We start from the raw sequence: 25,768 nt of genomic DNA, 5'->3' as shown, positions 1-25,768 counted from the left end.
AAGCAGGTAGCAGTTGCTATATGAAGACAAAAACATTGCAGGGTCATACGCATGCACCTGATAAAGCAAAGGACCCTTCGAGGAATTCTCTGAACTACCAGCCTAGAAGTCCGAGCTCTGAGGAGTTGGGATTGGCCTCCCAGTATTTGTTCCTAGTATGTAATTACAAATAAGCAAATGCATTGTGTGAATTTACCTATTAGCAAGAGCTTTATTAACAAAAAGCATTCTTTTGGCTGTGATCTGCATCTTTCCCAACATGATCCACTATTAGGGAAAAGCAAATTTACAGAGTCAGGCATCCAAATATTTCATCAGGTATTTCTTGGCAATACCGATCCCCACCTAACAAGGACTGTGGCTACCAGGAACCAATTTCATTTCTCAAGAGACTTGCTTAAAGAAAAGCCACCTGTGTTCAGAACAGCTCCGTTTTCTGCATGATTCCTGGCTCAGAACACACACCCGCAGAAACTTTCCAAGAATTTTGCCACATTAAAGAATCTCCCATGCATATACAGTGCTTCTACCAATTGCATCACTCACTACCAATGAAAGTTGTGCAATACTCTCATGCATTACCAGTCTCTTGGAAAACTACTCTCAGGAGTGTCAGAGGTCTTAGGAAAGCTTATCATGACCTCATCGGAGGACCTGCAAACTAGGCATTCGTGCCTCCGGAAGAACTCTGTAGTAGAAACATGTTGTATCAGTTGTTCTACTCTAAGGGAGGGTCACGTAATTATGTGATTTCACTGCTGCTTTTCAGCTTTTAAATAATAACAGGTAACAATTTCATGGAATTAGAAACTGGCAACTTCTGTCCTTTGGAAGCTTCTCTTTATTTGTTCAATTCAGGAAAGGGACTGATGAGAACACAAATGGAGGTTTCTTTTTAGATCCAGAGACACACATACTAAGGTTAGTTACTACATAACACCATGCGGCTACAATAAAAAGCAATTACTGGACTGTTTCCACTGCTTTGCATAAATTCCTTCAAGTACCTTGTGATGAATAACAACTTTGTTGCTCTGAAAGTTCCTGCCCAGCTGGTTTACCAAGGCATCTTCTTTAACTGTAAACCACAGGGTTGCATTTTTTTTTATTTTTTTTTAAAGTGCTTATAACTAGATATTTTCTTCTGGGAATTCCAGATTGCCAAGCCCTGACAACGAGCTCTTAGCTTGGACTGTAGGCTGAACTGAATTGTGGCTTAACAACAAGGGCTTTTTCTCTCTGTGGGTGGTTTTAATATTTCCTTCTCATCCAGTAAATACAGAGTATCTGTTCTTAAGGCATCCTTGACAACTTCATGAAAATTTTCCTTGTCTATATCCCAAAATAAAGACATTCATTACTTGTCACAGTGTCACAGAAGGGAAACTACCTCACTAAACAAAACTGAACTTTGGAAGCACAAAAGTGTTTTCTTATTTACTGTTTTTCTATCTAGTGTTTTGTCTTTAGATGTGCACTACTTGAACTCTGGTTGCCAGCATGATATGACATCTTGCACTGAAAAACATCACCTTTTGAAAATAAATTCTTGGCATCTCTAATGCTTCTGGAGAACATACATAGAACTTTTTGGTGCACAAAAGATACAGTATTCTTCTGAAATGTTCTTTTAGGTTAATAAATCTTTCATTCTTCCCACCTAGCTCTTACTGTCAGAGCGTGTGCTGAAATTAACTATTAAAACTATGTTTACAGAAGAACTGAAAAGCAAAAAAGTTTTGACAACTTTAGAAAAATGGTGACAAACAATGGTTTTTTTGCTTACATAAGGCACTGAAAAAAGGAAGCAAATTATTACCATTTGGGATTTTCAAACGCCTTTGCCACTTACAAAACTAAAAAAAAAAAAAAAAAAATTGATTAAGAGTAATAACTGCAAGTAGTACACAGGCAGCTCTCTTTTGGGATGCACAGGTATTACAGACTGCACCTTGAGTACTGTGTTCAGCTTTGGGCCCCTCACTACAAAAGTAGACCAAGGCCTTGGAGGCCCTGGATGGAGCGTGTCCAGAGAAGGGCTACGAGGCTGGTAAAGGGCCTGGAGCACAAGTCCTGTGAGGAGTGGCTGAGGGAACTGGGGTTGTTTAGTCTGGGGAATTGGAGGCTCAGGGGAGACCTTATTGTTCTCTACAGCTACCTGAAAGGAAGGTGTGGGGAGCTGGGGGTCGGCCTCTTCCTGCAGGTAAGTAGTGATAGGACTAGAGGGAATGGCCTCAAGTTGTACGAGGGGAGGTTCAGTTTGGAAATGAGGAGACATTTCTTCTCAGAAAGAGCATTCAGGCATTGGGATGGGTTACCCAGGGAGGTGGTGGCATCACCATCTCTGGGGGAATACAAGGAAAGGTTGGACATGGTGCTGAGAGAGATGGTTTAATGGGTGATAGTGGTGGTAGGGTGATGGCTGGACCAGATGATCCTGGAGGTCTTTTCCAACCTTAATGATTCTATGATCTTCAAACGAGAAGCAACTCCATAGACAAGGAGTTGTTTATTACTTAAAATATTTGAGATAAGACAAAACCACTGAGCAGCTAGTATCAGCAGATAATCATTTACAACTGAGGGAACAAGCAAACCAATCTTGTATCTTTGAAACTGGACTAAGATCCAAGGAAGGACAATTTCATCTAGGATTTACCACCAAATTAGCCCTATGACAGACTTCTGGATGGGAATGGACCTCTCAAATCTAAAAGCATTTTATTACAGGGTGAATATTCAGGATTACTTGAAATTTTGTAGAAGGCCTGATCTAGTTTCTCCAGCTCAAATAAGTTCTCCAAACTGTCTCAGATCTAATGGTGGCCTCTTGAAAAATTGGTCTGCAAGATACGGTCAGAGATTTCTTCCTTAAGAGCTATCACTAAATCGAAGTTATTTAAAAGACTGGATCTATCATGAAAATAGGCTGTTGCTGTTTTGAATTTGTCAAAACCCATACTCAAATTATGAATTGTTTGCTTAACTTAGATCTATCTATAGATTAGTCTTAATATTTCTAAAAAGCTTAGCATTGTCTGTATAAGCAGTCATCTTATAAGTTTAATAGGATTATTTTAAACAGTACTTGGTTGCTATTTTTTTCTAATGTATTTCAAGATCAAGAATCACAACTTTGAAATAGCATTTATTAGAAAATACCTTAATGTATTTTAGAAATCTGTAATAAAATGACTCTTGAATATTCATTTTTGCTGAACTAGAAGTCACCAACCAAATTAACTTATCTCTAGAAATAACTATAGAATAAAAAACAATATGAATACGTATCTATGAAAATATAAATATTTAATATTATATTTTTAATTAAAACTTTGTTCAAAATAAATAGTTTCTAGGACTTGCTCAGTCTCCACACAATCATATCAGAACTGAGCTGAGCTTCTGCTATCTTCAAAGCCATTTCCTGGTAAAGGGTACCACTCATTGTTTGAGTCATATTTAGCACACTCTCTTCCCGTTCCTTCTGAAGCTTCATTCTGAATTGCTGAACTTTGTCCTCACTGTCCAGTAAAGAAGTCACAGGAGCGTCACTGATATTTTTGCAAGGCTCATTCTGCCTCGTCAAACTGTTTTCAGCTTTACTTTCTTTTGAGGAGAGAAAAGTCCACGAGGTGAGCATTTCTTTTTCCAAAGCCAGCGCTAACTGCTCAGTAAGTACACCTTTGCATCCAGATTTCAGGAGTTTTACATCACAGCTTGGTGGGAGAACTCTAGTAAGGCTATGAAGGCACTGGAATAAGACTGTCAGACTTCTGTAAAATAAGAGTGTTATTATTAACCTACTTTGTATGTTCAAAATTCTATAGTGGTAACTACAGAAAAGCTACTTTAAGTTAAGCAGGGAAAAAACTTTGGATGATTATGGTTTTAAGTACAGTGTATATAACATACACCGACTGTAAGCAAAGACTTTCTAATGGAGTGCACACTTAAAGTACATCAGAAGAACTGTTGCTTCACCAACATTAATTTTACATATGCACAGTTACATGAGCATCCTTCTTTCTTTAAGTAATTCATTGTTATGTAAAGACCACATGGAACAACACAAAGAAATGTGTTTCCTGGTCTGCATGCAGGGGCAAAATAAACAAACAAAAAAGTCAGTCATTGATAGGTTGTTGCTGTCAGTAGATATGCACTGAACAGCTGTTTGGTGGCTCACCACTTGTCTATTTTGAATAGTCACTAGTAAGAAAGTGTTACACTTAGATTCATATATTCAAAATTAGTAAGAACCCAGGATAAAACAGTGTTGGTGTTCATCAGGGAACTGACTTCCCTGGACACCTGTATAGCATATATGATACAGTGACAGATCAACACTCATTCTAAGAGGAATGAAGAGGTTTTCAAAATTGTCTTACTTCCTGTGTTTGGCCAGATGTCTTTTTATAAAGAATAATTTAAGAAATTTCAGAAAAAAAGACAAACAAAAAGCATACACAAGCATCTCTAAGTAGCTCATTTTCTCACACCGATCAGAAAGACATTTCTATTTGTAGTTCATTTTCAATTCAACTGGTTTTTTTTTAACATTCTCTTAAAATTTTTCTTAGAAAATCAACTTGTGCTGATAAAATGTTTATAGTATTCTAAGAATAATGAATATAAAATGATGATACACTGAAATGAAAAAAAGAAATAGTACCAAGCGCATATTAAAGGAGAATATTTGGAATCCAATGTACTACCAAAGACAAAATTAAATATTACAATTCATGCTCAGACATAGTTCTGATATGAAAATAATTCTATGTGGCTATAGCAAACCAGTAGGAAACAACATAAAGATGATTTAAAGCATATATGTAGGATAAATATACTGCACACTTTTTGACCAATTTTTACCTGCAAAATAGCGTTAGAACTCCTTCAAATGGACTTTTCAGGGTCCAGTTAAAAACTGTACCGTATACGTTTCCTGTTTTATGACAGAATATATGGTCATGGCATTCTTTAAATGGCGTGCACTCCATTTCTCCAAGTAACCATGAATTTACTGAAGTCAACGTGAAGTCAGAAGACTGAATCTGAAAGGAAAATCTCATAGATGCTGCAAGGACAGCAAGTATGTCTTCCATGGAACCTTCAAGAAAATACAGTAAAAAGATATCTGACCTAAATATTTTGATCAGGTTGCATGCAGTAAATGTGAATAGATTTTTGCTTCACATTCCTAGTGTTACTTGAAGAGTCTGCACCTGTATTCGAGTGTTCTCTGGAAATTTTCTTCTCACCTAAATTCTTACACCTACTTCTGTCAAGCAAAATGGTTACCTGATTAACAGAGCCTTATCTGTATAATAAGAAGGCTCTAAAGATGAGCACCACCTTGCCAAAAGAATACTATTAATAGCCTCCTGTGATAGTGAGATGACATGCTGGTGTTAGCTGATGATATAGCATTACAGGAAAAAAATAAAATTCATTGAAAATGATCAGAAGACATTTCACTACATTAGTAAAAGCTCAGTTCAAAATCAGTTGAATCAGGAACATGAAAAGAAAAAAAAAACATTAATTTAATAGCTGTGAAGATGAGGAAAAGGTTCAATTACTTTAGTATTATTTGAAAAACAGTAAGACTAAGACAGAAAAAAGTGTGTCTAATCAATAGTAAATATCTTAAGAGGAAAAAAAAGCAGGATGCAGCTTTCCATGTTCAGACTTATCTTTAAAGTTAACCTTTCTAGACGCACTTCAGCACCAATACTAGCTATCACAAAACCTTATACAATCAATGTAATGCATTTTTCCATTTTGAAAAGTTTCTTCTGCCTTGTATTTCACCCAGTTCTAAATTCAAAAATCTATGCAGTTTGTGTTCAAAGAGAGAGACATAATTACACCCTGAAAACTTAGCCTCATCTACAATAAACAGAAGAATCAACCATATATTTATGAATCCAAATCATATCAAGCCATTTACCTGTACAGTAGCTATTGTCCCTTAGCACCTTTACTGAATATCTTCCATTTGAGATATCTTCCAGACTTAACAAAATTTTCCCACAGAGTAAAGTGATCTTTTTGCTCATCTGTAAGCCATCATTCTGATGTTTTTTCTTTGCATGTAGTAGAACTACACAACATACACAATGAAATGCCAATAACGGTGAAAGGCTGGTAACAGCAGTGACTGTCTTCGCTCCTTCCAGATGAATCTTTGAACATTTCTTATGAACCTCTTTTTTCAGATCATTCTTGCTATGCAAGTCCAATTTCATCTTCTTCGGTGGAGGCTCAATTTGACACGAGGAAACAGATAATGCTGAGAAGGCTTTGTTCAGCTTAATGATTTTATTCTGACACTCAATAATTGGACAAATTGAAGAGAAGTCTTGATCCACCACTAAAGATAAACTGACATCACTCAGTGACCTGTAAAAATCCATGTAAGATGACTGCACCCACAGAATACATTTTGCCTTCTGAGAAATAACCAAAACTTTTCAGACATATACAGACTTCTAAAACTACCAAACTCCAATATCATTCCAAATTGATTCAGAGAATGCACAGAGAGTGTACTTTGAATGACTATTTCTTCTACGCTTGGTATTAAGAGCTTCTAGGACTTCAGTGCCTCACTTTAACTCAAATAATTTGGGCACTTCATTCCCCCAGAATATGTTGAAAACTCTGCATAACTCTTTCAGATATTCTACAGCATTTGTAATCTATTTTTAAAATCCAAATCTTCTTCTAATAAAAAAATACAGAAAATATAAACTCTGCTGTCTTTGAGGACTAAAAGCTATTCTAGTATTATATATTGCTTTTTAGGTATTCAAACAAAAGTGTGTGTAGAGTAAAATAAAAGATTCAAAGTACTATTTCCTTAAACATCTAGTAATTTCCTGAAATGTGTGAAGTGCTTTGTTCACTCAACACAGGGTTCTTTCATGAAATCCTAATAGTACTGTTTCTGATCTTCTCTTAATGAAGATTTTTTTTCTGTCAATCAACTCAGTCTCAAGACACTTGAAAGTCTTATAAATGTCTAATTTTCTTCACAGAGAAGTGTCATCACCCCACAGCACAATCTAAAATATCACTACAATCTTGCATTAGTAGGAAGCCCAAAAAATAATCAGCAAAGACTTACAGCTTTGGGATAGAGAGAAGGAAAGCCCTTTTACCTGGAACCACAGGCTATTGTATAGTACTGAACTGGACACCAGAAGACCTAGATTCTGCTGATAGCCTATCAGGTAACCTTTGAGAAATGACATCAACTTCACAGATCTTTTCTCAACTGTAAAAATGGGGGACAGGGCAATATTGCTGCTGATTTTAAAAGAAAAGTTACAAATCTTGAGGGCTTCTGAACCTATACAGGGATTAGGTATTTCAATTTCAAAACCAAATTGTCATCAAAGCTAAAAGAATATGCACTGGAAAAGCAAAACCAATCTTTTGCCTCGGTGGCTCTTAACAGGCTGTCAAGAAGACAAGGTCAACTTTCCTGTAAAGTTATAGCAACCTGGCAGTTGAGAAATAATATACCCACAGCTCCAGCAGAACAGCCAAAGGGCCTAATAGGTCAGCTCCCTCACAGCCACCAGAATTATTTTCAGTGGTATCAACACTCTTTAAGCTTACCCTAATACAGTCTCAACTACACTGCATGTGGGAATATAGGTCAAAAGGCAAGTTCTGTCTCCACCAAAGTAAGTTTAATGTAATGCTGCTTTTTTAAAAGCATGCTCCAAATTAGCTCCCTCCATCTAAGACGGAAATGACATCAGCAGTAATTACTACCAGTACTAAGCAATCGGAATGTACAAAATAAACAAATCATTATAAAACAATAAGAATAAACAAACAGTTTTGAAACTTTAAGTATTGAATGCAGTCCACGTGATCTACATAATAAATTAGCTTAGCAAATACTTTATTTGATTGGATATCTGACTTTAGCATAGCTGAATACTATTAAGTTGATCAGAGAATTTAAAATGTTTTCTGCATTTCTTTTTAAGCAAATCACACTCTAGGAATGGCAAGATATTAACACTAAGGCAGCAGGAACAGTATAGCTAAGACAGAGCTAAATCTACACTACGTGCTGACGTCAGTATACCTTACTAGGTATACCTTGATAATAGGGACTATAAAGAACCATAATTGTTGTCAAAGAAAGCTCTGCTATAAAAAGTCTCCAGTAATGATATAGTTATATTGATGCAACTAATTTTTGGCTATCTAACGCATTTTTTGCACAGTGATAGAGAGAGACAAGCTGCAGCAACAATACTGGTAAGACACACACATGAAACAATTTATGTACACAATGAGAAAAGTCAAATCTCAAAAATCCGCTCTTGCTACTGCAGGGCTTAACTTGTAATCTCAATTTCTATGAAACTACAGAATGAAGTTATTAGATTCATGTACTTACAGGGAAAATGATTCAGTTAGTTTTACTCCAACTACCAAGCTTTCACCCACAACACGCTGCCACAACTTCTCTACAAAGTGGTCTGGAACTTTCGATGTCAATGATGCCTCTTTACTAAGAGAATGAGGAGGATTTTCTACATCATCCCAGAGAGAGACAAGACCTTCCTTACAGAAAAATGTTTGTTTAGATAAATTAAGTGCATATACTTGTTCTTTTCATATTGCATTATTTCGTGTTTTACCAGAAGTGATCCTTGGAAGTGCTTTTAAGATACATAAAATGAAATCTATATAAACTAGTTTATTCTCTAGAATAAATTTAAAATATATAATTGACTTTTCTTAAAACACAAGCTGTCATGACAAAAGCAGCTCATTCTCTCCTAAGCAGCATAAGTATAAATCCTGTACTGTAATATAACTAATTGTCCAAAAAAGACTTAGGGTATTAGAAGTTATATTATATTATTGCATTAATTGCTTAAAATTTGCCGTCTAAACCTGGCTGAGGGGACCTGAAGGGGACAACAACATTAACTGAAAGATCAAGTGCATTTCAGGTAAGTTAGGATGTTTATTTAAAGAAACATACTAAAATAACATTTGTACAAACCCCATCACCTTTTTAGCTTGCAGTTCACTCTGCCCCTGTTATAAAATCAATATTGCTTACACAAATCTATCACAGCTCATTTTTCATATCAAATAACTGTCCATGATCTAACATGTTATCTAGGCAACTGTGCCAATTAGGACTGTACACTCCCCCTGCTGTTTGTCACTAACTCTTTGTTAGAGCTTACACCTCCTTCCAACCTAGTTGTCAGGAGGTACTGTGTAAATCAATTTCAAGGAAAAGCAATTACATTTACTCTTACCTACATACACTGACAGGTTAAGAGAATGAACCAGACTTTACTTAGAGCAAATTAACAAGTTTTGATAGTGGCAATCCCCACTGGTAAAAGTAACAAGTGGCTGAGGGAAGCACCCTCTACAAATGGCTCAGCAGAACTCAGAAGTGGTCTATGCTCCCTTCTACTTTTTACCTTTTTTGCAGTTGGGAGAATATGGCTTCTTTCTTCAACAAGATCTATTAATGCTCTGCATGATTCAATAAGAACCCTCTTTTTGAGGCCCAAATGTTGCTGTAGCTCTCGAACTGAAGTAAGACCAGCCTGTAAAAGATAAAAATGATCATCAGACTTAGGCTTTAGCCTACAGCAAATAAGAATTGGTATTGAAGCTACCAAGATATCCTTTAACTTTCCATTTTACGCTAGTATCACAACCTGTTGTTTCCCAAAAGGGCTTCTAAAAATTGTCTGGGTCAGCTTACTCTGCTGCCAAAATATGAATCTAAGAGTCCTGGCCTCTTAATATTAAAGCTTGAGTTGAACTTTATCTACATGACTTGAGAATATTTACTTTAGAAGTTTATCTCTTTCATTATTGCTCCTACTTTTGTAATGACATCAATTTTGATTTTTTGTCAGGACTTGTATTGATTATTTTTCAAGTAAATATAGTGAAGAGTCAACAGTTTAACAGACAAACATGTAAGCTAATTCTCAGTTTAAAAAAAAAAAAAGCATGCCTGCACTAGATTATTAGTTTAAGAAAACTCCTCAAAACTCTCCTCCGGAAAACAAGATCCCAATAAGTCTGCTACTGTCAAAAAAAGACATGAGAACAAAGCTTATTATTGGAACTGAAAACCAGCCTCTAAACTAATAAAGAAATAAAAAGACATCAAGATAAGTCATCACCAACTGGCAGGACTGAATAAAAAGCACTTCAAATAACATCAATGATGCCATTTGCTCAAGCTGCAACAGCAAAGATCATTTAGAGCAAGTAGTACCCATCATAAAACAAAATATTTCACCACCTATCAAACCACGTGTCCAAAGTACCAGATTCCACAAAATACTCCAGCGACAGATTTGGGGTGGGGAAAGGAAAGGAAGAATTAAGAAGAAAGGTATTTCTACAATCTCTTCCTAATGGCAGTCATCAAAAAAACATTACTCAGTTCCACTGGTGAGTGACTCCTGAGTGAGCAACTGAGATACAGAAAACAAACAGGGAAGCACAGAATAAGAAAAAGTCAAAACCGTCAAGGATTCCCTCATCTGTGTTTGCTGACCCATCTAAATTTTGCAAGTCCTCCTTCCCCTCACAAAGCAACACAAGAACGAGAACTGAAATTTATCACATGGCAAAACTACTCTAACACTTGGCTACCGTTGTCTCTGGAAGAAGTGAAATGCACATGCTTTGACTCATAACCTTTGTGCTGTGGAACTGAGAAAAGAAGAGTGCATCACTTTAAAACAGAAGATAAACACCAACATAAAACCATTGCAGTGCAGAGCTGAATACAACAGAGCTAAGAGAAAATCCAGCATAAACAGCAGAACAGATGAATCACTGTCTGAAACAAAACAAGTTAAGGCAGAGACTTAGTGTCAAGTAAAACAGCCAGTGCTTTGACACGCTGCAATTAAAGTTACAATATTCATAAATAAATCAATAAATAACAAAGCTAAAACTACCAAGAAATGTGGCCTTTTTGCAAAGAAATGAAAAGGAAGATTCATTATAAGACCGCAAGACTTAAAACACTGTGAAAAGTAAAGGTGAAACAGAAGAAGTAGACAAAGTCAAAGTGAAACAATTTAGAGGCCTAGAGCCTTAACCTGTTGCTACAGTAAGTAACAGGCTCTGTGGTTTTCTACTGACTAAAATCCATCATGAAAAAAACAAACAGAAAAAAAGGATTGATTTACAGCAAAGACAGAGAAATAACTACTGAAAGTTCAGACTAAACATAGTAATAAGAATTAGTTGTACATAACATTTCTTGAATAACTTCCCACCCACTACCAAATCAACATTACTAGAACAGGAACAGAAACAATTAGACATTGTAGCAATCCAAAAAATCAGAAGGATGTGAGAAGAAAAAAAACAACAGCCACCAAACCTGCCCCGAAACAGGCAAGCCAAGTTGAAGGAAGCAATTTTATCACAGTTAAATGAACATGGCATTATAATCCTTACAAAATTGTTCAGTAGCTGGAGGTAGAACGGGCCAGTACTCCTGCCAGAACAGCCAACTAAAATCATCAGAAACCCTGTAACCATGCCTGTTGTAGCGTAGCTGCACTACTCTGCCAAAGGAAGTTTTCTTCAGAAGATTACTGTAATGACTGTTAAGGAAGAACGAAGGAAGAATGAATGCATGAGAAACCTAGAACAGTTCCAAAAATACAGACTTACATATTTTTCAATTTTACCATCTGTAAAATGCAGCTTACACGTATTACTGTGTATAACGTAAATGCAGCCTGTTTCTATGCAGCGGAGCACAACTGAGTCCTTCCAAAGTTTTCACATGGCTAGAAAACAGCTGCATGACTGTAAAATATTTAGGGGTAACAACAGAGGTATGAAAAAGGGCTGCATTTGCTATTTCACTTTTTCCTAACATAGGAGATACCACAAAGACTGCCAAAGCATGATTAGATTGCAGATTTCTACAAAACCCGAATTTTGATATCAGAGCCCCCACTTGAAGGCTAAATAACCTTTGGAAATTTCCAACCTAAGCAGAATCCATACACTATGGCATCAAAACAATCATCCTTGAAATTCAGATATAGCAACAAAACAGCAACAGCACTTTACTATTCAGGGAAACACACAGAACAGCGGAGATCTCAACAGGGAAGCAATACCAAGGCACCTACGTCCAAATTCATCACCATGGCAATGGCAAAGATTTACAGCATTAAAACATAAGAGGATTTTTGACTCACTGGTAGTGCTTGTGCTAGCATGTGGCTTTGAAAGTTAGAGATCTACTACTTAAAAAAAAAAAAAGCCTTATGAAGGATTCAGTGTCTCTGTCAGAAGGACCGTATCAGCAGATGATACATGAAAACTTTAGCCCATGGCTTGCTTCTACCAGAACCATTAGAATGTTTAAAAACAGAGTATTCATTTGATCCTAACACAGATCCACCAAGATGTAAAACAGAAAACCAGCTGGCATTTGAAGAGAACAATGTCAAAAGACAAGTTACATAAAACATTTCACAGTCAGTGGCAGGGCAGATGATCTTCATGACCAAACTGGAAGGATCAACAAACAAGATGGAAAACTAATGTCTGTCTGGTAGAGGGAGAAACTAAATTAATGAGCAAGGACAGACTATAGGAGCAAATAATTCAATTTTAAAATATCTGACCACCAAGAGTCTAAAAAGAGAAAGTAGTGTGTTGTGAAGGAAACATGCACTTTTGTATGTGAAAGCCAATAGGCCTCTAATGCGCAAAGCAAAGAGCTGTAAAAATCTAGGGTTGGAAGGGACCTCCTGAGGTCTTTGGAATTAATCAAACTACTTTCTTCTGCCTTGCAGGGAAGACAAATCCATTGTTCAGTGTTTTCCAAACAGTTCTTATCTTTTGAAAGACACACCTCTAAACACCTCTAACGTCATTAAAAAAAAACAGAAAAATCTTCTTGTTCAGTCTTTTCCTAACGGATCAGATTCTTGCTTTTCTTTCAGTCCTAAATTTTTCCCAGTCAACTTGTTTCATTTTTTAAGGCTGGTGATCCATCTGCCACAACACTGAATTTTTCACTAATTCTCAAATGAACAGAATAATTACCTCCTCTCTTGTACTTAAAGCACTCTCAAACTAACAACATTCTTAAATCAATGTCTCACTTGAAATTTATACTATCTCCTAAAATTGCTGGGTTTTGTTGTTGTTTTTAATTTTCCTGTTTGGTCAATTACTAGCTGTTTACTTAAGACCAAGGTAACTACAAACAATCCCGAAAAAGAACATTTTGGAGAGCATGCTGGAAGTTTACTAACAGAATGAAAGTTAGAAAGTTGTATTTTCATATTTCACTAGCAGCCAACAATATATTCCCACTATTACTTATACTCCAGCAAGTTTTCCCCAGCTTGTTTTATAAATTAAGCTAATTAAAAAGATACATTTTAACTTCACTCACTCTACTTTGCAGTATTAGCCTAAGAAAGCTGCTAATAACTGGAAGAAAGCTGTCAGCATGTGATGAAATAACCATGGTCACTAAGTAGGGCAAAAGTCCCAGTTGAGTTGACTGAAGTCCACAGACGGAGGAAAAGCTGATTCTTTCAGGATTAGCTGCTGCTCATTGGCACTCTTCTGGGAACCTGACACTATGCTGTCTCAAAGCACATAATGCTGAGCAAAGTAAGTAGCCATTCTGATTTTATAAAACTGGCTGTTCAATATCTAACAGTAAAATGACTGTTACAAAGCCTTTAAAAGATGGCTTCAGCATTATCAAAGTTTTAATTAAAATTAAATTAGACCCTTCTGATTCCACATATGATTTATAACTGAGAGAACTGAAACAGACTACCACCAATTGAAGAATGGACACCAAATAACATTGTTTCCTCCATTAATCACTTCTCCAATAAAAACAGTATCAGTATCATTAACCTCACCCTTTGGATGATGTAATGATAACATAATGCAAATAAAATACGTAGGCAGAACTATGAAGTACAAACCTGTAATCTTTTCTCAAGAGCTTGGATGGTAAGCAAACCATTCTCTTGCAATCCTTCTGCAGCAGGAACATCATCTTTGTAATTAATACCACTCTAAAAAAAAAAAAAAAGTAAAAAAGTAAAAAGCTGAAAGGTAGAAAGGTACAGGCTATTACATCCTACTAAAATAAAGGGAAGGGGGGTGACATCAGACACCGTAAGAGTAACCATATGCATTCTAAAAGAAAGGTCTTATCTTCTAAAAGCAATTAGGATTTAATAGTACATAACAGAAAGACCAATTTATGAGAAGATAATTGACAGGTAACTTACCTTAATTTTCTTAGCTAAGAGCTAAGCATTGTAGCAAACCTGTTGCACATCTGAAGCACTTTCAACCACTTTATTCGAAATTCTTGAAAGAATTCTGATGCTACCCAGGAAGTAAAACGATCTCCTCAGATAACTTACATTGCAATTCAGACAGTGTTGTATTCAAATTTCAGGGCATTTCACAACACACATCCAATTTCACTTTGCCCCAGTACCTTAATAATTTCTTGAGTTTTTTTTTTAATTTAGCGAGCACAGGCTGAGCAGCTGAGAAAAGGCAAACTGAACTTACTTCATAGTTGACTTTTCCCAAATCCGTTATTTTGAATGTATTTAACAAGTCTGCATTGGAGTCATCCTCAAAAAGCAGCAACAGTTGCTCAGTTCCAGAGCCAACAAAATCATCTACCAGAACAGACTTCACCTTCTGCCACTTGGAAGCAACCTACAGTAGAAGTTTCAAAATACATATATTGGAATAAAACTTGTATGTGAGATGTTTTGATGAAGCTTGCTTTTTAGAATGAGGCACCCTAATCAAATGTCTGGAATACAGTCTTTTCAGAAGTTTCAAGATCTGTCTTAACCCATCATTTGGAGCCTCTGTAACACTGGGAAAGTTTAGCCACTCCTCTTTGGAGACCACTTTCCAGAACACAGGTGGCAAAGATTGCACTTTTTCTGTGTACTCAGATGAATAGCTGAATGCTGTACAAGTTATTTAGAACTCATAATACTTTCAGATCACTTACAGATTTTATACCATTTCCGTTCAGAAATACGTGTAACTATATGCAACTAAGATAACTGAGATGTAAAGCCAAAGTTGTACAGTAACAGTATCTATAAAATGCTGAGGACCAGACACTTTCATTTCCTGAGCTGTGTCTTCTTGACACAGTATTACAAAACCCTAGCAGTGTTGTAACTGCTGACTTCAGGAAAGAAAAGTGAGGTTGGACTTACGTGATCTTTGTGGTCCCTTCTAACACAAGCCATTCTACGATTTCTTAGGAGCAGTGTTTTTTTTTTTTTTTTTTTTTTTTTTGTGACTGGTGAGACTTAAAAACTTCTCAGTTTCAAGAAGTTTATGCTTTACAATGATACAAATTTACTATCACTTTAACCTAAATTACATAAACCCATTCATAACTATCTTACAACTTTAAATCCTCATACTATGGAAGTTTTTCATTATCAACAGAAGTTTTGGCCTAGGCTTATAAAATGCATTATTAAATACTAGAATCCAGGATTTGTTTTCAAATACATAAAAAAAAGGAAAGTTTATCATGACTCCTACTTAAAACTGGTTCTTTTAACAAAATTAACAACAACAACAAAAAAACTATAGAACTTGAACATGTAGGTTTTCACTTGCAGAAGCTTGAGATAAGACAAAAAAAATATATACAAAAAAAGAAGATAGAATAGTAAGAGGGAGCTATTGAAGGCCACAAATACCTGTAAGTTCTCTCTCCGTACAACACATACATTCCCAGAGGCAAAAGACACAATAAATAGCAAGTGATTGCCACTGGTTACAGCTGTTTTTATTGCACGTGGTTTCTCATAAGGAAGCTCACAAACACCTTTGGGGCGACCATCTTGGAACCAGATGAGTTGATTCTTGTGGGTGACGGCAACGACTGATGTTCTGAGCTGTTTTTTCAGTACCTCGCTCTTACAGACGTGGACAGAGGATACCACTCTGCTGTACGCGTGGGGCATGAAGCACGTGCTAGCCAGCATTTTTTGCGCTTCGATCGCGTATCCAAAGAACTCAGTGCCCCAGATGGCTCTGTCCGAAGTGGAGAACTCATCCTCAGCCTCGCCCTCTTGGAGGCGAGCGGTTCTTACCCCTAAGACTACAGTGCCTTCCCCTTCAATTTCACCTGCCCACACAACAGAAGAAAGTTGGACGGGAGCGCTTAGCACCGCGCGGGTGCCGGGGGCGATGTAGAAGAGCCTGTCGGCGTGCCTCCACAGCACCGAGGGGCCGCCGAACAGCCTGACGTCCTCCTTCAGCTCGTAGTCCAGCTCGAACTGACAGGACAGCTCGAACCGGTTGGAGCCGTGGAGCGCCAGGAGCAGGTACTTGATAACACCGGTTCTTTTTCTCCTCCTCAGCAGCACGCAGGGAAGGATGACCCCCGTCGGGGAATGCGTGGCGCAGCCGCAGCAGACGATGGCGGCGTCGCGGCGCCTGCCCCTCACGCCGAAGGCCCCGCTCGACTTGTGGGCCAAGCGCCCGCTGCCCAGCGCCATCCTCCTGACGCGCAGCTCCGCCGCTGCCTCCGCCCGCCCCGCTCCCGCTGCCGCCAGCCACAGCACCAGCACCTCGCCGCCGTAGGGCAGGGCGTGCTCCTCGTCGCCCGGGGGCACCGCGGCCATCCTGGGCCCCGCCGGCAGCTCCTGTGGAGACCCGGCCCGGGAGGGAGGGGGGGGCGCAGCGGGGCCGCGGAGCCCTCAGGGACTAACGGGAGGTGGAGGGGGGGGAGGGGAGGGGAAGCAGCGCGCACCCGTCCGAAACTCCCGCCGCGCGCGGGGCACGATGGGAGGGGGAGTGGGGCGGGAGAGGGCGCGGCCTCCGCTCGCCAGCCCCGCCCCTTTCCCCTCGTTTCCCCGCCCCTCCCGCGGGGTCACGCGGCTGCGAGCCCCGCCCCTGCCCATTCCTCCCTGCCCCCTGGAGCATGGCTGACGTGAGTGGGCTCGCGCCTCTCCCCCCCCCCCCCCCTTCCCTCCCTCACGGCGGGCGGTCGGGGGCGGTTGGTGACGGTTGGGGGGTGCCGCGGGCCCTCCTCACGTCTCCCCTCTTTCTCTCTCCCTCTCCCCCTTTGTCGTTCGCCCTCAGCAGCGGCGGGACAAGGCGGCGCTGGTCAGCGAGACGAGGCGGCGGTTCGAGGCCGAGTACCTGCCAGGTGAGCTCCGTCCCGAGATGGCGGCCGCCGAACCGGTGCTCGCTGCTTTGGCCCTGCTTTGCCTCAGGGGTTTCTCTCTGGGCTTTCTCAGCTTGGCTGCTCGTGGTGCTGGGCTCGGTGCTTCTCGGCCCTAGGGGAAAAACGTCCTGCCCTCGGCCGGCTTGTGTGGGGAAGGAGCTGGTTTTCCGGAGCATCTCGAGCCTTAACTTCATGCTGATCCTCATTAAAGCTGTGCTGCGTGCCCGGCTTTTGGCTTCGGAAGCGTTTGGGCTGGTGAATGAAGGGCAGGGGGAGCCCCGGGGGAGAGGGAACCCAGGGAAGCCCACGGGGCTTTTTGCTCAATCCGAAGCTGCTTTGCATCGCTTAGGGTAGGAGGCAGTACAGCAGGTAGGGCAGTTTGCTAACAGCTGCAGGAAGCAGAGCTATGACTGTGTAAAGGCTCTCTCTTACATTCTCCTGCCCAATTTTGAATGCAAATACAGCAAGAGCCCAGTAGCGTGGGAGTTGCATTCATCTCCTATAAGTCCAAATCCTGCAAGCACGCGCTCTGCATTGAGGTACCTGATCAGAACTATTGAAGTTTCTTACCACTTTTTCATAAGGCTTCCCCACCTCTGTAACTTCTTTGTGATTAGCACTTAAAGCACTTATCTTTATAAATTCTGGGGGATCTTGAATGTGGTGTGACGTTGTTTCATATGCTTACCCTTCGCATAGTCATAAAGAAATACTTTGGCCCATGTTTAGCCATGGCGTGTATTTCTAGCATAAAAATAAAATTATCAGAATAACATCTTGAAGGGGAGAGAGTTTATTTTACCTTCTGATTTGTGAATGAAGTTCTTTAGGAGCCTTGAAACTCAGGAGAATGAAGAATCTTCAACTATAAATTCTTTTGGCTGCTCATGTTTTCAATTATTGTATTGTTTTCCTATGATAGATGCATCTGTTATCCTAGAGCTACACTTGCTGTTCAAAAACAACCCCCAAAACAAAACTTTAAACTGCTTTGAGACCAGTTGCTGCTCAGAGAGAGTATTACCTTTTCACCTGAACGGTCCATTAGAATCCTGTAACTCCACAAACTACTTTCGTTGTAGTGAAGCCGCTGTTGGGCTGGTTGTCATAGTCTCTAAAATAATTCAACACAGTTGCAAGGTGAGCTCTAATCCTGCCTGCAGTATTTGGAACACACGCTTTCTGAGTAAGCTCCCTTTTTGGGTTGTGGTTTAGGGCTCTCAGCCCTTTCAAGAAAATCGGATTAGGGTTTTTTTTGAGTTTACATCCTTACCTTAGATTTAGAAATGCCACAAGCAAATTAATGTTGTCCCATCCAGTTCAACTGTGAAAAACACAAAGTTTTAGTGTGACTGTGGTCCTTCTGCCTTTACTGTACATATTCTAAAATATTCTTCTACCCTTTCTTATTTGAAAAGGGATGCAGAGGGGCACAGATACAAACACCCCCAAACCGGTGACTTTTTGAGTTGTAAAGGTACAAATGATTGCTTAATATTCAGCAACTTTCGCCTGCTTGAGAAAGTAAGGTCACTGCCAAGGAACACTGGGAAACTGATGCTTTCATAGAAAGTTAATTGTGGTTGTAGAATTGTCAGCCTCCACAGAATGATCCTAATTCCATTTACAAGTGAGCTGTAAGTGGTAATAGTTGAATAAAACTTCCAGGCGGCTTTTATTTCTGGGGAGTTGCAGCTGCTGCTGTTTCATTTTCAGTCTGAAGAAAACAGTGGTAGTGATTATTGTAGACACTTGGTGTTTGTGTTAAAATGTCAAAGAGTCACTTTGTGGAACTCACAGTTACTGGATTTCCTCCCCCCATGCAGGATGATTTGCTAATGGCCACATATGCTGTGGTGGTCATGCAGTAGCGTTTACTTTTGTAGTGAAATGAAAACGTAAAGGTTCTTTGGAAATCTTTATTTTGGTTGAAATTATTTATTGGCACAATACAATGTCTTAGATTAAAGCAGAACATGTAAAATATCTTAAAGTATATCTGACTGAGAAAAGTCTCATGTTAAACTTCCACATTTAATACTGCATGTTGGAATGTCTCACGTAGAAGTTATAATCAAATTATATGCTACAGTCTTGACAATTTTCAAGGTAAAATGGGGACAGTCATTTTCATATAAAAGCACGAGAAATCTTTTTCTGAATTTAATGGCTGTTTCATTTATATGACTAAGTCAAAGAATGGTTTTAATAGTTAGATACAGTTTGGAAAATAGTGTTGGAGAACCTTACTGGCTCATTTCCCTGAAGTTTGCATGAGAATTTTCTTGCTGAAGTTGTTGAACTCATGTGGCCCTGGAGGGGCTTTAGAAGGAAAACTTAACTATTGTGAGATCTTATCAGCAAAACAGTGCTTCCTGATAACTGTTATCTTGTGTTTTTTTTTTTTCCCCTTCACAGTAAATTTTCAAGCTGTATTTGGAAGACAAAACTTCAGTGCTTGTGAAGAATGTATATCCCTAGTAATTAAATCTCTTCCTTTTCGGTATTGGAAGTATGCCTTTGAAAAGTATCTTCTTAGTGCTGTCTGATATGGTAGCTGGACAAGACATTGTCCCAGCAGTTTGGTGCCTGATTTCTGTTTGCCTGTTTGGATTCTTTGTGAGAGCTGGTGATGTAAGTGGTCTGTGTGGTGACAGGAACAACAAAAACAAAAGATTATTTTCCAGTACTGACTGGTACTAGCAGTGTTTTCTAGCAAACAGTCTTTTCTCATTCATTGGTGGATTTCGCTCATTAGAGGATTTCTGAAACTAGTTTTTATTCCCGGACTATTAACTTCCATTTTCATGTTGCAATAGAATTTATTTATAATTCTTAGTGGATTTTAGATTTATAAATCTATGTAGGTTTTTCCATTCAAGAAGTCTGTTTTCCATGTTTCCTTTTGCACATTTACCTTTCTTTTCTGTATTCCTTGTTCCTCCTCATTTGCATCCTCTTGCGTTTTCCTTCAGGGAAAGCTTAATTTTCACAAAAAAAAACTTTGCAAGAGAGGTTTCCCACAGCAATTTACAGATTAAATTTCATCATGACTTCAAGCCAGTGGCAAAATGTATTTTTTTAATTATATGGGACAGTTGCAAATACGGTTTTAGACATTTGGGGCATCCTCAAGAAAGCACAGTGATATGACTGTCATAGAAAACTCTTAAGGTAGTGTTTTGAATAGCTGCTTTTTTTTTGCTTATGCTCCAAAAAAATCTGTTTTTTCAGATTCATGGCTTGAAGGCTGAGAAGTCTTGTGAGGACAAGATAGGAAACGTATGGGTGGGATAGCAGACATACTTTTGCAGATAGCTATGTGATACTAATGCTTGCCCTTTCCATTCAAAGTAGCTTTTATCATCACCAATAGTGTATGTTTTTGCTGAAAGTTTTAATTTATTACCTCTCATTGGAGGCACATATTTTATTTGTATCTTGCAGTTTTATTTCTATTGGAACAACTCCTTATTCGGTGGAAATGGTTTTGTTTTCACCTCCCAGTCTGTGTATGGCTACTGACATTCCTAAATTGCTTTCAGTCCTGTCAGTTTCCTTGCTTAACAATTGAAGGCACGTATCTAAGTGGTTATAAGTGGTTATCTTTGCATGTTAGAAGTCAAGAGTCAATTACAGTGGGTTTCCTCTTTCTAAGGCTGGAGGAGTAATTATAACTGTTTCAGACTAAAGATTTCTTGACTGACATATCTTTTAGAAAAACATTAGTTAAACTGAAAGTCTTTGTTTAATGGGAAATGTTACATGATCTGATAAGTTGCTTATTCCAATTCATTTGTACAATAAAGTATTTATTTTTTTAATTATTATTTGGAGGCATGTAGGTTGCTATTCCTATTTCTTAGCTTTGTGTGTGATTCTTATTCAGTATCATCTTTCTACCGGGAGTACAAGACTGGAGAAGAGGCAGTATAGTTTGTTTCTATCTTCATACGATCATAAAATATCCCAAGTTGGAAGGAACTTGTTGGATTGCATCAAATATCTATTACTTCTCCTAAAGTATGAATTCCAGAAGAAAACACAGCAGTGCAGCTTCAGTCTGCTGTTAATGTAGATGGCACTGACACACACACACACACACACACACACACACACACAAAAAGAAAGGATGTCTCAATTTGTGCATTAATGAATTTCATGAATTCTTCCAGAAGTGTTGCAGTGAAACTCATGTTTGTTTAGTTTTGCATGATTGTGGAGTTTACTAAAAAAGAACAACTCTAAAATATAGAGTCCACTGTCTTGAAAGATGGTAGCTGAGCCGTGGTTTTCACCTTAAGCTTCTTAGCTTAAAGACAACTACAACTAATAGGGCAACACATGTCCATAACAAATAACTCCTCACTTAGACAAGAAGAAAGGAAGCTGAGTAATTGGAAGAAGTGATTGTTCAAACTGAACTTTTCTTTGTCTTCTAGTCTTTTCTCCCTTTATCCCCCATGTACAATGAGAAGATGGAAGTAACTTGGAAGTATCTATCTTCTTGTTTTTTCAAATTTTCCTTCAGATTTTTCAAGGCTTATTATCTGTGAGAATGAAGAGAAGTAGTTTTGGACTCCTCTCCTTGCTGTTGTGACTACTATTCCCTCAGATAAAACATAGAATTTGGCTTTAGTAATCTCTGGCCAATTTGCTAAGCACTGTATGCTCTCTTTCTTTTCTGGATCTGAGTTTGATTAGTTTCTACACAGCCTGTCAGATCAACAGAAGAGTCTTGCTGCATCCCAGCTGTGTGTCTTCCACTGGTTGTGGCACTCCTCTGGATGAACAAGAGGGCATGAATCTCTTGGGCTGAAGGATGAACCAGGCTTCTGAGCTTCTGAGCAGTTGTCTTACCTATGAAATGTGTCACAAAAAACTAGTACTGCAGTTCCATTTGCAGCTTTTGCTTGCTCTTTCTGAACAGGAGTAGCTGTGAATGCTGTTCCTCGTATTTAATCTCAGGGCAGGTGGGTAGCATTCCAAGTACCTTAGGAAGAGTTGGTTATGTACTAAGTGATAGAGGTGCCCATCTCCCTCAGCAAAGGGTGACTGAACTCATTGTCTTAGCATCTTTGTGGTAGTTCTGCAGGTGTTAGGAAATGAGCATAACATTCTAGTGGAGAAAAACAAACAAAAATATAAATAGGTGTTCCTGCGTGTCTAAAGTGGTTAGGCTTAGAGATTTTGTCTGAGGTAAGATGCTTTGTTTTGTCCTATCAACTGTTACGCAGGATGTTTAAATTATATGTTGAGACCTAGAAAAGTCTATTTTCTTTTAACTAATTCTGTTAGAAAACTCCAGAAATTCCTAATAATCCAGTAGCTACAGTTAAATTTGCATGAGTAACCTCAAATGAGAAACTTTCTGATTATTTTACAGCATTTTTTGAAAATAAGTTTCCAAATGTTTGTAGAGTTATGGGCAGCGCATGGATTTGAAGAGGAGTTCCTCCTTTGAATTGACATACTGAATTGACAATAACTTCAGTATTGGAAAGACTGCAGCAATCTCTTTTCAATGTTTTATTTGTGTAAGATACAATTGTATTTCGGGTTTACAATCTCATTCTAAATTTTATTTATTTTGTAGCAAGAATTGGATAAATCAGGTAAGGTTAAAATAGTAATCAGTACTCAAGCTGTTCGATCAGTCTTGCTGAGCTTACCTGATTGAAATTCTTCAAGTGCATGTGGAAGCAGAATTTGACATGTTTGACATGTTTGAGTGCTGCATATACATAAATTTAGATTGTCACTTTGTAGAGAGCTTAGTTGCTGAAGGAGGGGTGGGAATGCATTTTTCTGCTTTCCTTACCTATCAACCCATCTTGCTTTACATTGTGACGTTGAAAGTCAGTTTAAAATGCTTTCTCAGTTTCTCTTTCACTTCCATTTTTGTAAAACATAAAGTTAAATTTCTATTTTTCAATATTATCTAAGTTCACACTTTGGGGAAAAAATTGTCACTGGCCCAGAAATATGTATTGAGGCATGTTTTACGTAATACATGGACAATTTCAAATTATTACTTGATACAAGACGCACTATTCTGTCATTCTGTTGGCTTGTCCGTAATGAGAACAGAAAGAGTTACAGAAAACAGTTTGAATCCTTTTAGTTTCTGCCTGGTGGTATGTTATTTTTCTTTAATTACACTGTACTCAAATCCCTTTCACAACCAGGGTATACACGGAACAGATCTTGGAAAAATGTTTTGCTTATTAACTTCAGTCATCCTTAACTGTAAGCTAATGCATGTTAGGTGCTGTTAAACCAAGTTACATAGCTCAGGTACTAGACATGTAATGCTGATATTAACTCACTCTTTGGTTTTGCAAAGCTCTAGCTTTCTGTGGCTTTGAGTAGTCAAAAATGGCCTGAGTAACCAAAATGCCCTATTGAATAGTCCACAGCATAGGGATAGCTAATACTCCATGACTAACAGAAGGCAGTGGTTCTCTTATTTTACCTCCAAGCAGATGTGCCAGCTTAGTTACTGTATGTCACAGTATCTTCGAAGGGGATTTGAATTGGAATGCATGTTACACGAGGAGAGGTGGTGGAATTTTCTACCCTTTTACTTTTCAAGACCGGAGTTAGAAAGGTAGCTAGTTGCCTGTTTGAACTGGTAAATTAGTCATGCTGAGAGCAGAAATCCTCTCTGGTGCGTGTTTTGTTTTTGTTTGTTTGTTGTTTTGTTTCCACTAACAGTTATAAATACTTCATTTTGATTGTGATGGCCCTCCCTGAAAGCTTTTACTTTGAATTTCTTGCTGCTGAGAGAGGAACGGTAGTTCCAGTGCATGAAAATTAACATCTATTTTAAGAACAGTCTTACATTTTCTCAAGCTAACCATAGTCAAGTCACTAACCAGTTTAAGTGAATAATTAAAAGAGCTTACATTTTTTTGGTGGTCAGCAGAGGTGCTTATTGGTGTTTGTTGCTTTCAGAAGCTTGTTTCTATTGCTCTTTCTTGATTTACATTCCAGTGATGCAGATTGTTCAGAGAAAGGGGGACATTGATCTTAAAAACTGAGCTGTCCTTTAAGCATGTTTACAATGAAAGTAGGTTGCCTTAGGCATTTGTATTTTACAAACTTTCCCATTTAAAGAAACGAACACCTGAAAAAACAACAACAACTAAAAAAGCTATTTATTAATAATAAAGCAAAGGGTAGCAGCAACTCCTGTTTCATCATAAGTACTTCCTAAAAGTGTGTTAACCTGTTGTCTTGTTAACATGATAGAAGAAGAGAATGAGGCTTGGAGGATTTGTACTATACTAGAGTAGCACATATTTTGTGTTCAGAAAGGTAACAATCTATAGCAAGTATAGATTTTTAAAGGAAAAATCTATAATTCCCTTTTTAAATGAAATAATTGTTGAATGTAATGATACATAAAGCACAGTCAGAACTAGTAATTTTTATACCACACTTTGTGGTCTGTCATGCTGATGTCTAGAGAGCTCAAGCTTAAGTTACTAATTCTTAATACATACACATCTGTTAGTATGCAGATTCTTAGACTATACACCTTTTTGTGTTAACTACAAAAATCTGTTTTTGTGTATGGAGAATTATACCTCCCCACCCCTCAACACACACACCTTGATTTCTAATGTTTTTTCTTTGAATAAGAAATTACTCTTTCTAGTGAGAGTAATCCAGTAGTGTTTGTAATATATCTTCACAGTAGATAGATGGCATGGGTAAGAAAATTAATAGAAAACTTTTGTCTCCTTAAGTATGAGACTGCAAAAGAAATCCTATACATTTAGTAAATGCCTATTGAAACTGGACACATCTTTTTCCATTTTCATTGCAAATGCTATATTCTTACAATAATTGATTTATTTGCTAGATAAATCAGATAAATATGATTCCAGAGATGTGGAAAGACTTCAGCAAGATGACAAATGGGTTGAAAATTACCTGATTTGGCGTCAAGATGTTGTGGATGATACATTAAAGATGATTGATCAAAGTTTTCAGTGGAGGAAAGAATATACTGTTAATGGTAAGCTATGTTATGTAATTCTTGTGGTGGTGAGTGTTGCTTTCCTGTTGAACCACATCTAACCTCTGTGCTTAATTTCATTACATTTCTTGCTCTCAAAGGTTGTGAAAATACCACAGAGTACTAAGCAAGAACTTTTCTACTCAGTTAAAAAAAAAATGCTTCTTATATAAACCAGTACCGTAACATTGTACTTCTATATGTCTATTACAAGGTTGTTTAAGGGAAAGAAGGGAAAATGTTTTGTGTTTGTGTGCTAAGATGGGGTCCTAATAAATAAATGAAATTCAGATCTCTGATGTTGTGATACAAGTTTATCACACTAGCATTGGCCTGTCACCCCAGGTAGAATAGATCTGATTTGTTTTTTCTCTGAGCGTTTTGAAAATGATCTTCATCTACAAGACTTCACAATCTGAAGTAAGAAAGGATAGAGCAAGAAGGGCTGTAGATCTAAGCAAAAAATAAACATT

General features: G+C 38.2%; 2 protein-coding genes across 2 annotated transcripts in view; one reads left to right on the top strand and one right to left on the bottom strand.

Moving 5' to 3' along the window:
* Nucleotides 1–2,553: 2,553 nt before the first annotated feature.
* FANCB (FA complementation group B) lies at nt 2,554–16,619 on the bottom strand. The gene is made up of 8 exons (XM_035328426.1): nt 15,795–16,619; nt 14,623–14,775; nt 14,019–14,111; nt 9,483–9,611; nt 8,432–8,598; nt 5,957–6,408; nt 4,876–5,113; nt 2,554–3,776 (listed from the first exon to the last, which is right to left on the bottom strand). Exons 1-8 carry the CDS (start codon nt 16,596–16,598, stop codon nt 3,356–3,358), a joined length of 2,457 nt encoding a protein of 818 aa, XP_035184317.1. The 5' UTR covers nt 16,599–16,619; the 3' UTR covers nt 2,554–3,355.
* A 329-nt stretch (nt 16,620–16,948) lies between these two features.
* Nucleotides 16,949–25,768, top strand: part of MOSPD2 (motile sperm domain containing 2) — a 34,495-nt gene continuing 25,675 nt past the window's right edge. Inside the window, exons 1-3 of the mRNA XM_035328315.1 lie at nt 16,949–17,032; nt 17,188–17,251; nt 25,140–25,295. Coding sequence (XP_035184206.1) covers nt 17,024–17,032; nt 17,188–17,251; nt 25,140–25,295 — 229 coding nt within the window. The 5' untranslated portion in view covers nt 16,949–17,023. The remainder of the gene's footprint in view (nt 17,033–17,187; nt 17,252–25,139; nt 25,296–25,768) is intronic.

This window comes from Oxyura jamaicensis, chromosome 1 (assembly GCF_011077185.1).
Source record: "Oxyura jamaicensis isolate SHBP4307 breed ruddy duck chromosome 1, BPBGC_Ojam_1.0, whole genome shotgun sequence".
In the NCBI taxonomy this organism is placed as follows: domain Eukaryota; kingdom Metazoa; phylum Chordata; class Aves; order Anseriformes; family Anatidae; genus Oxyura; species Oxyura jamaicensis.
Note: the sequence above shows the minus strand (reverse complement) of the source record. Positions and strands in the feature narration are given on the sequence as shown.

Excerpts from the sequence above, each read along its gene's own strand:
- FANCB (XM_035328426.1), bottom strand. The coding sequence starts at position 16,598 with ATGGCGCTGGGCAGCGGGCGCTTGGCCCACAAGTCGAGCGGGGCCTTC. Across the intron at positions 8,599-9,482 it reads TTCTCCCAACTGCAAAAAAG|GAAGGTCTTGTCTCTCTCTG; the intron begins GTAAAAAGTAGA and ends TTTTTCTGTAAG. Across the intron at positions 5,114-5,956 it reads GGACAATAGCTACTGTACAG|GTTCCATGGAAGACATACTT; the intron begins GTAAATGGCTTG and ends ATTTTCTTGAAG.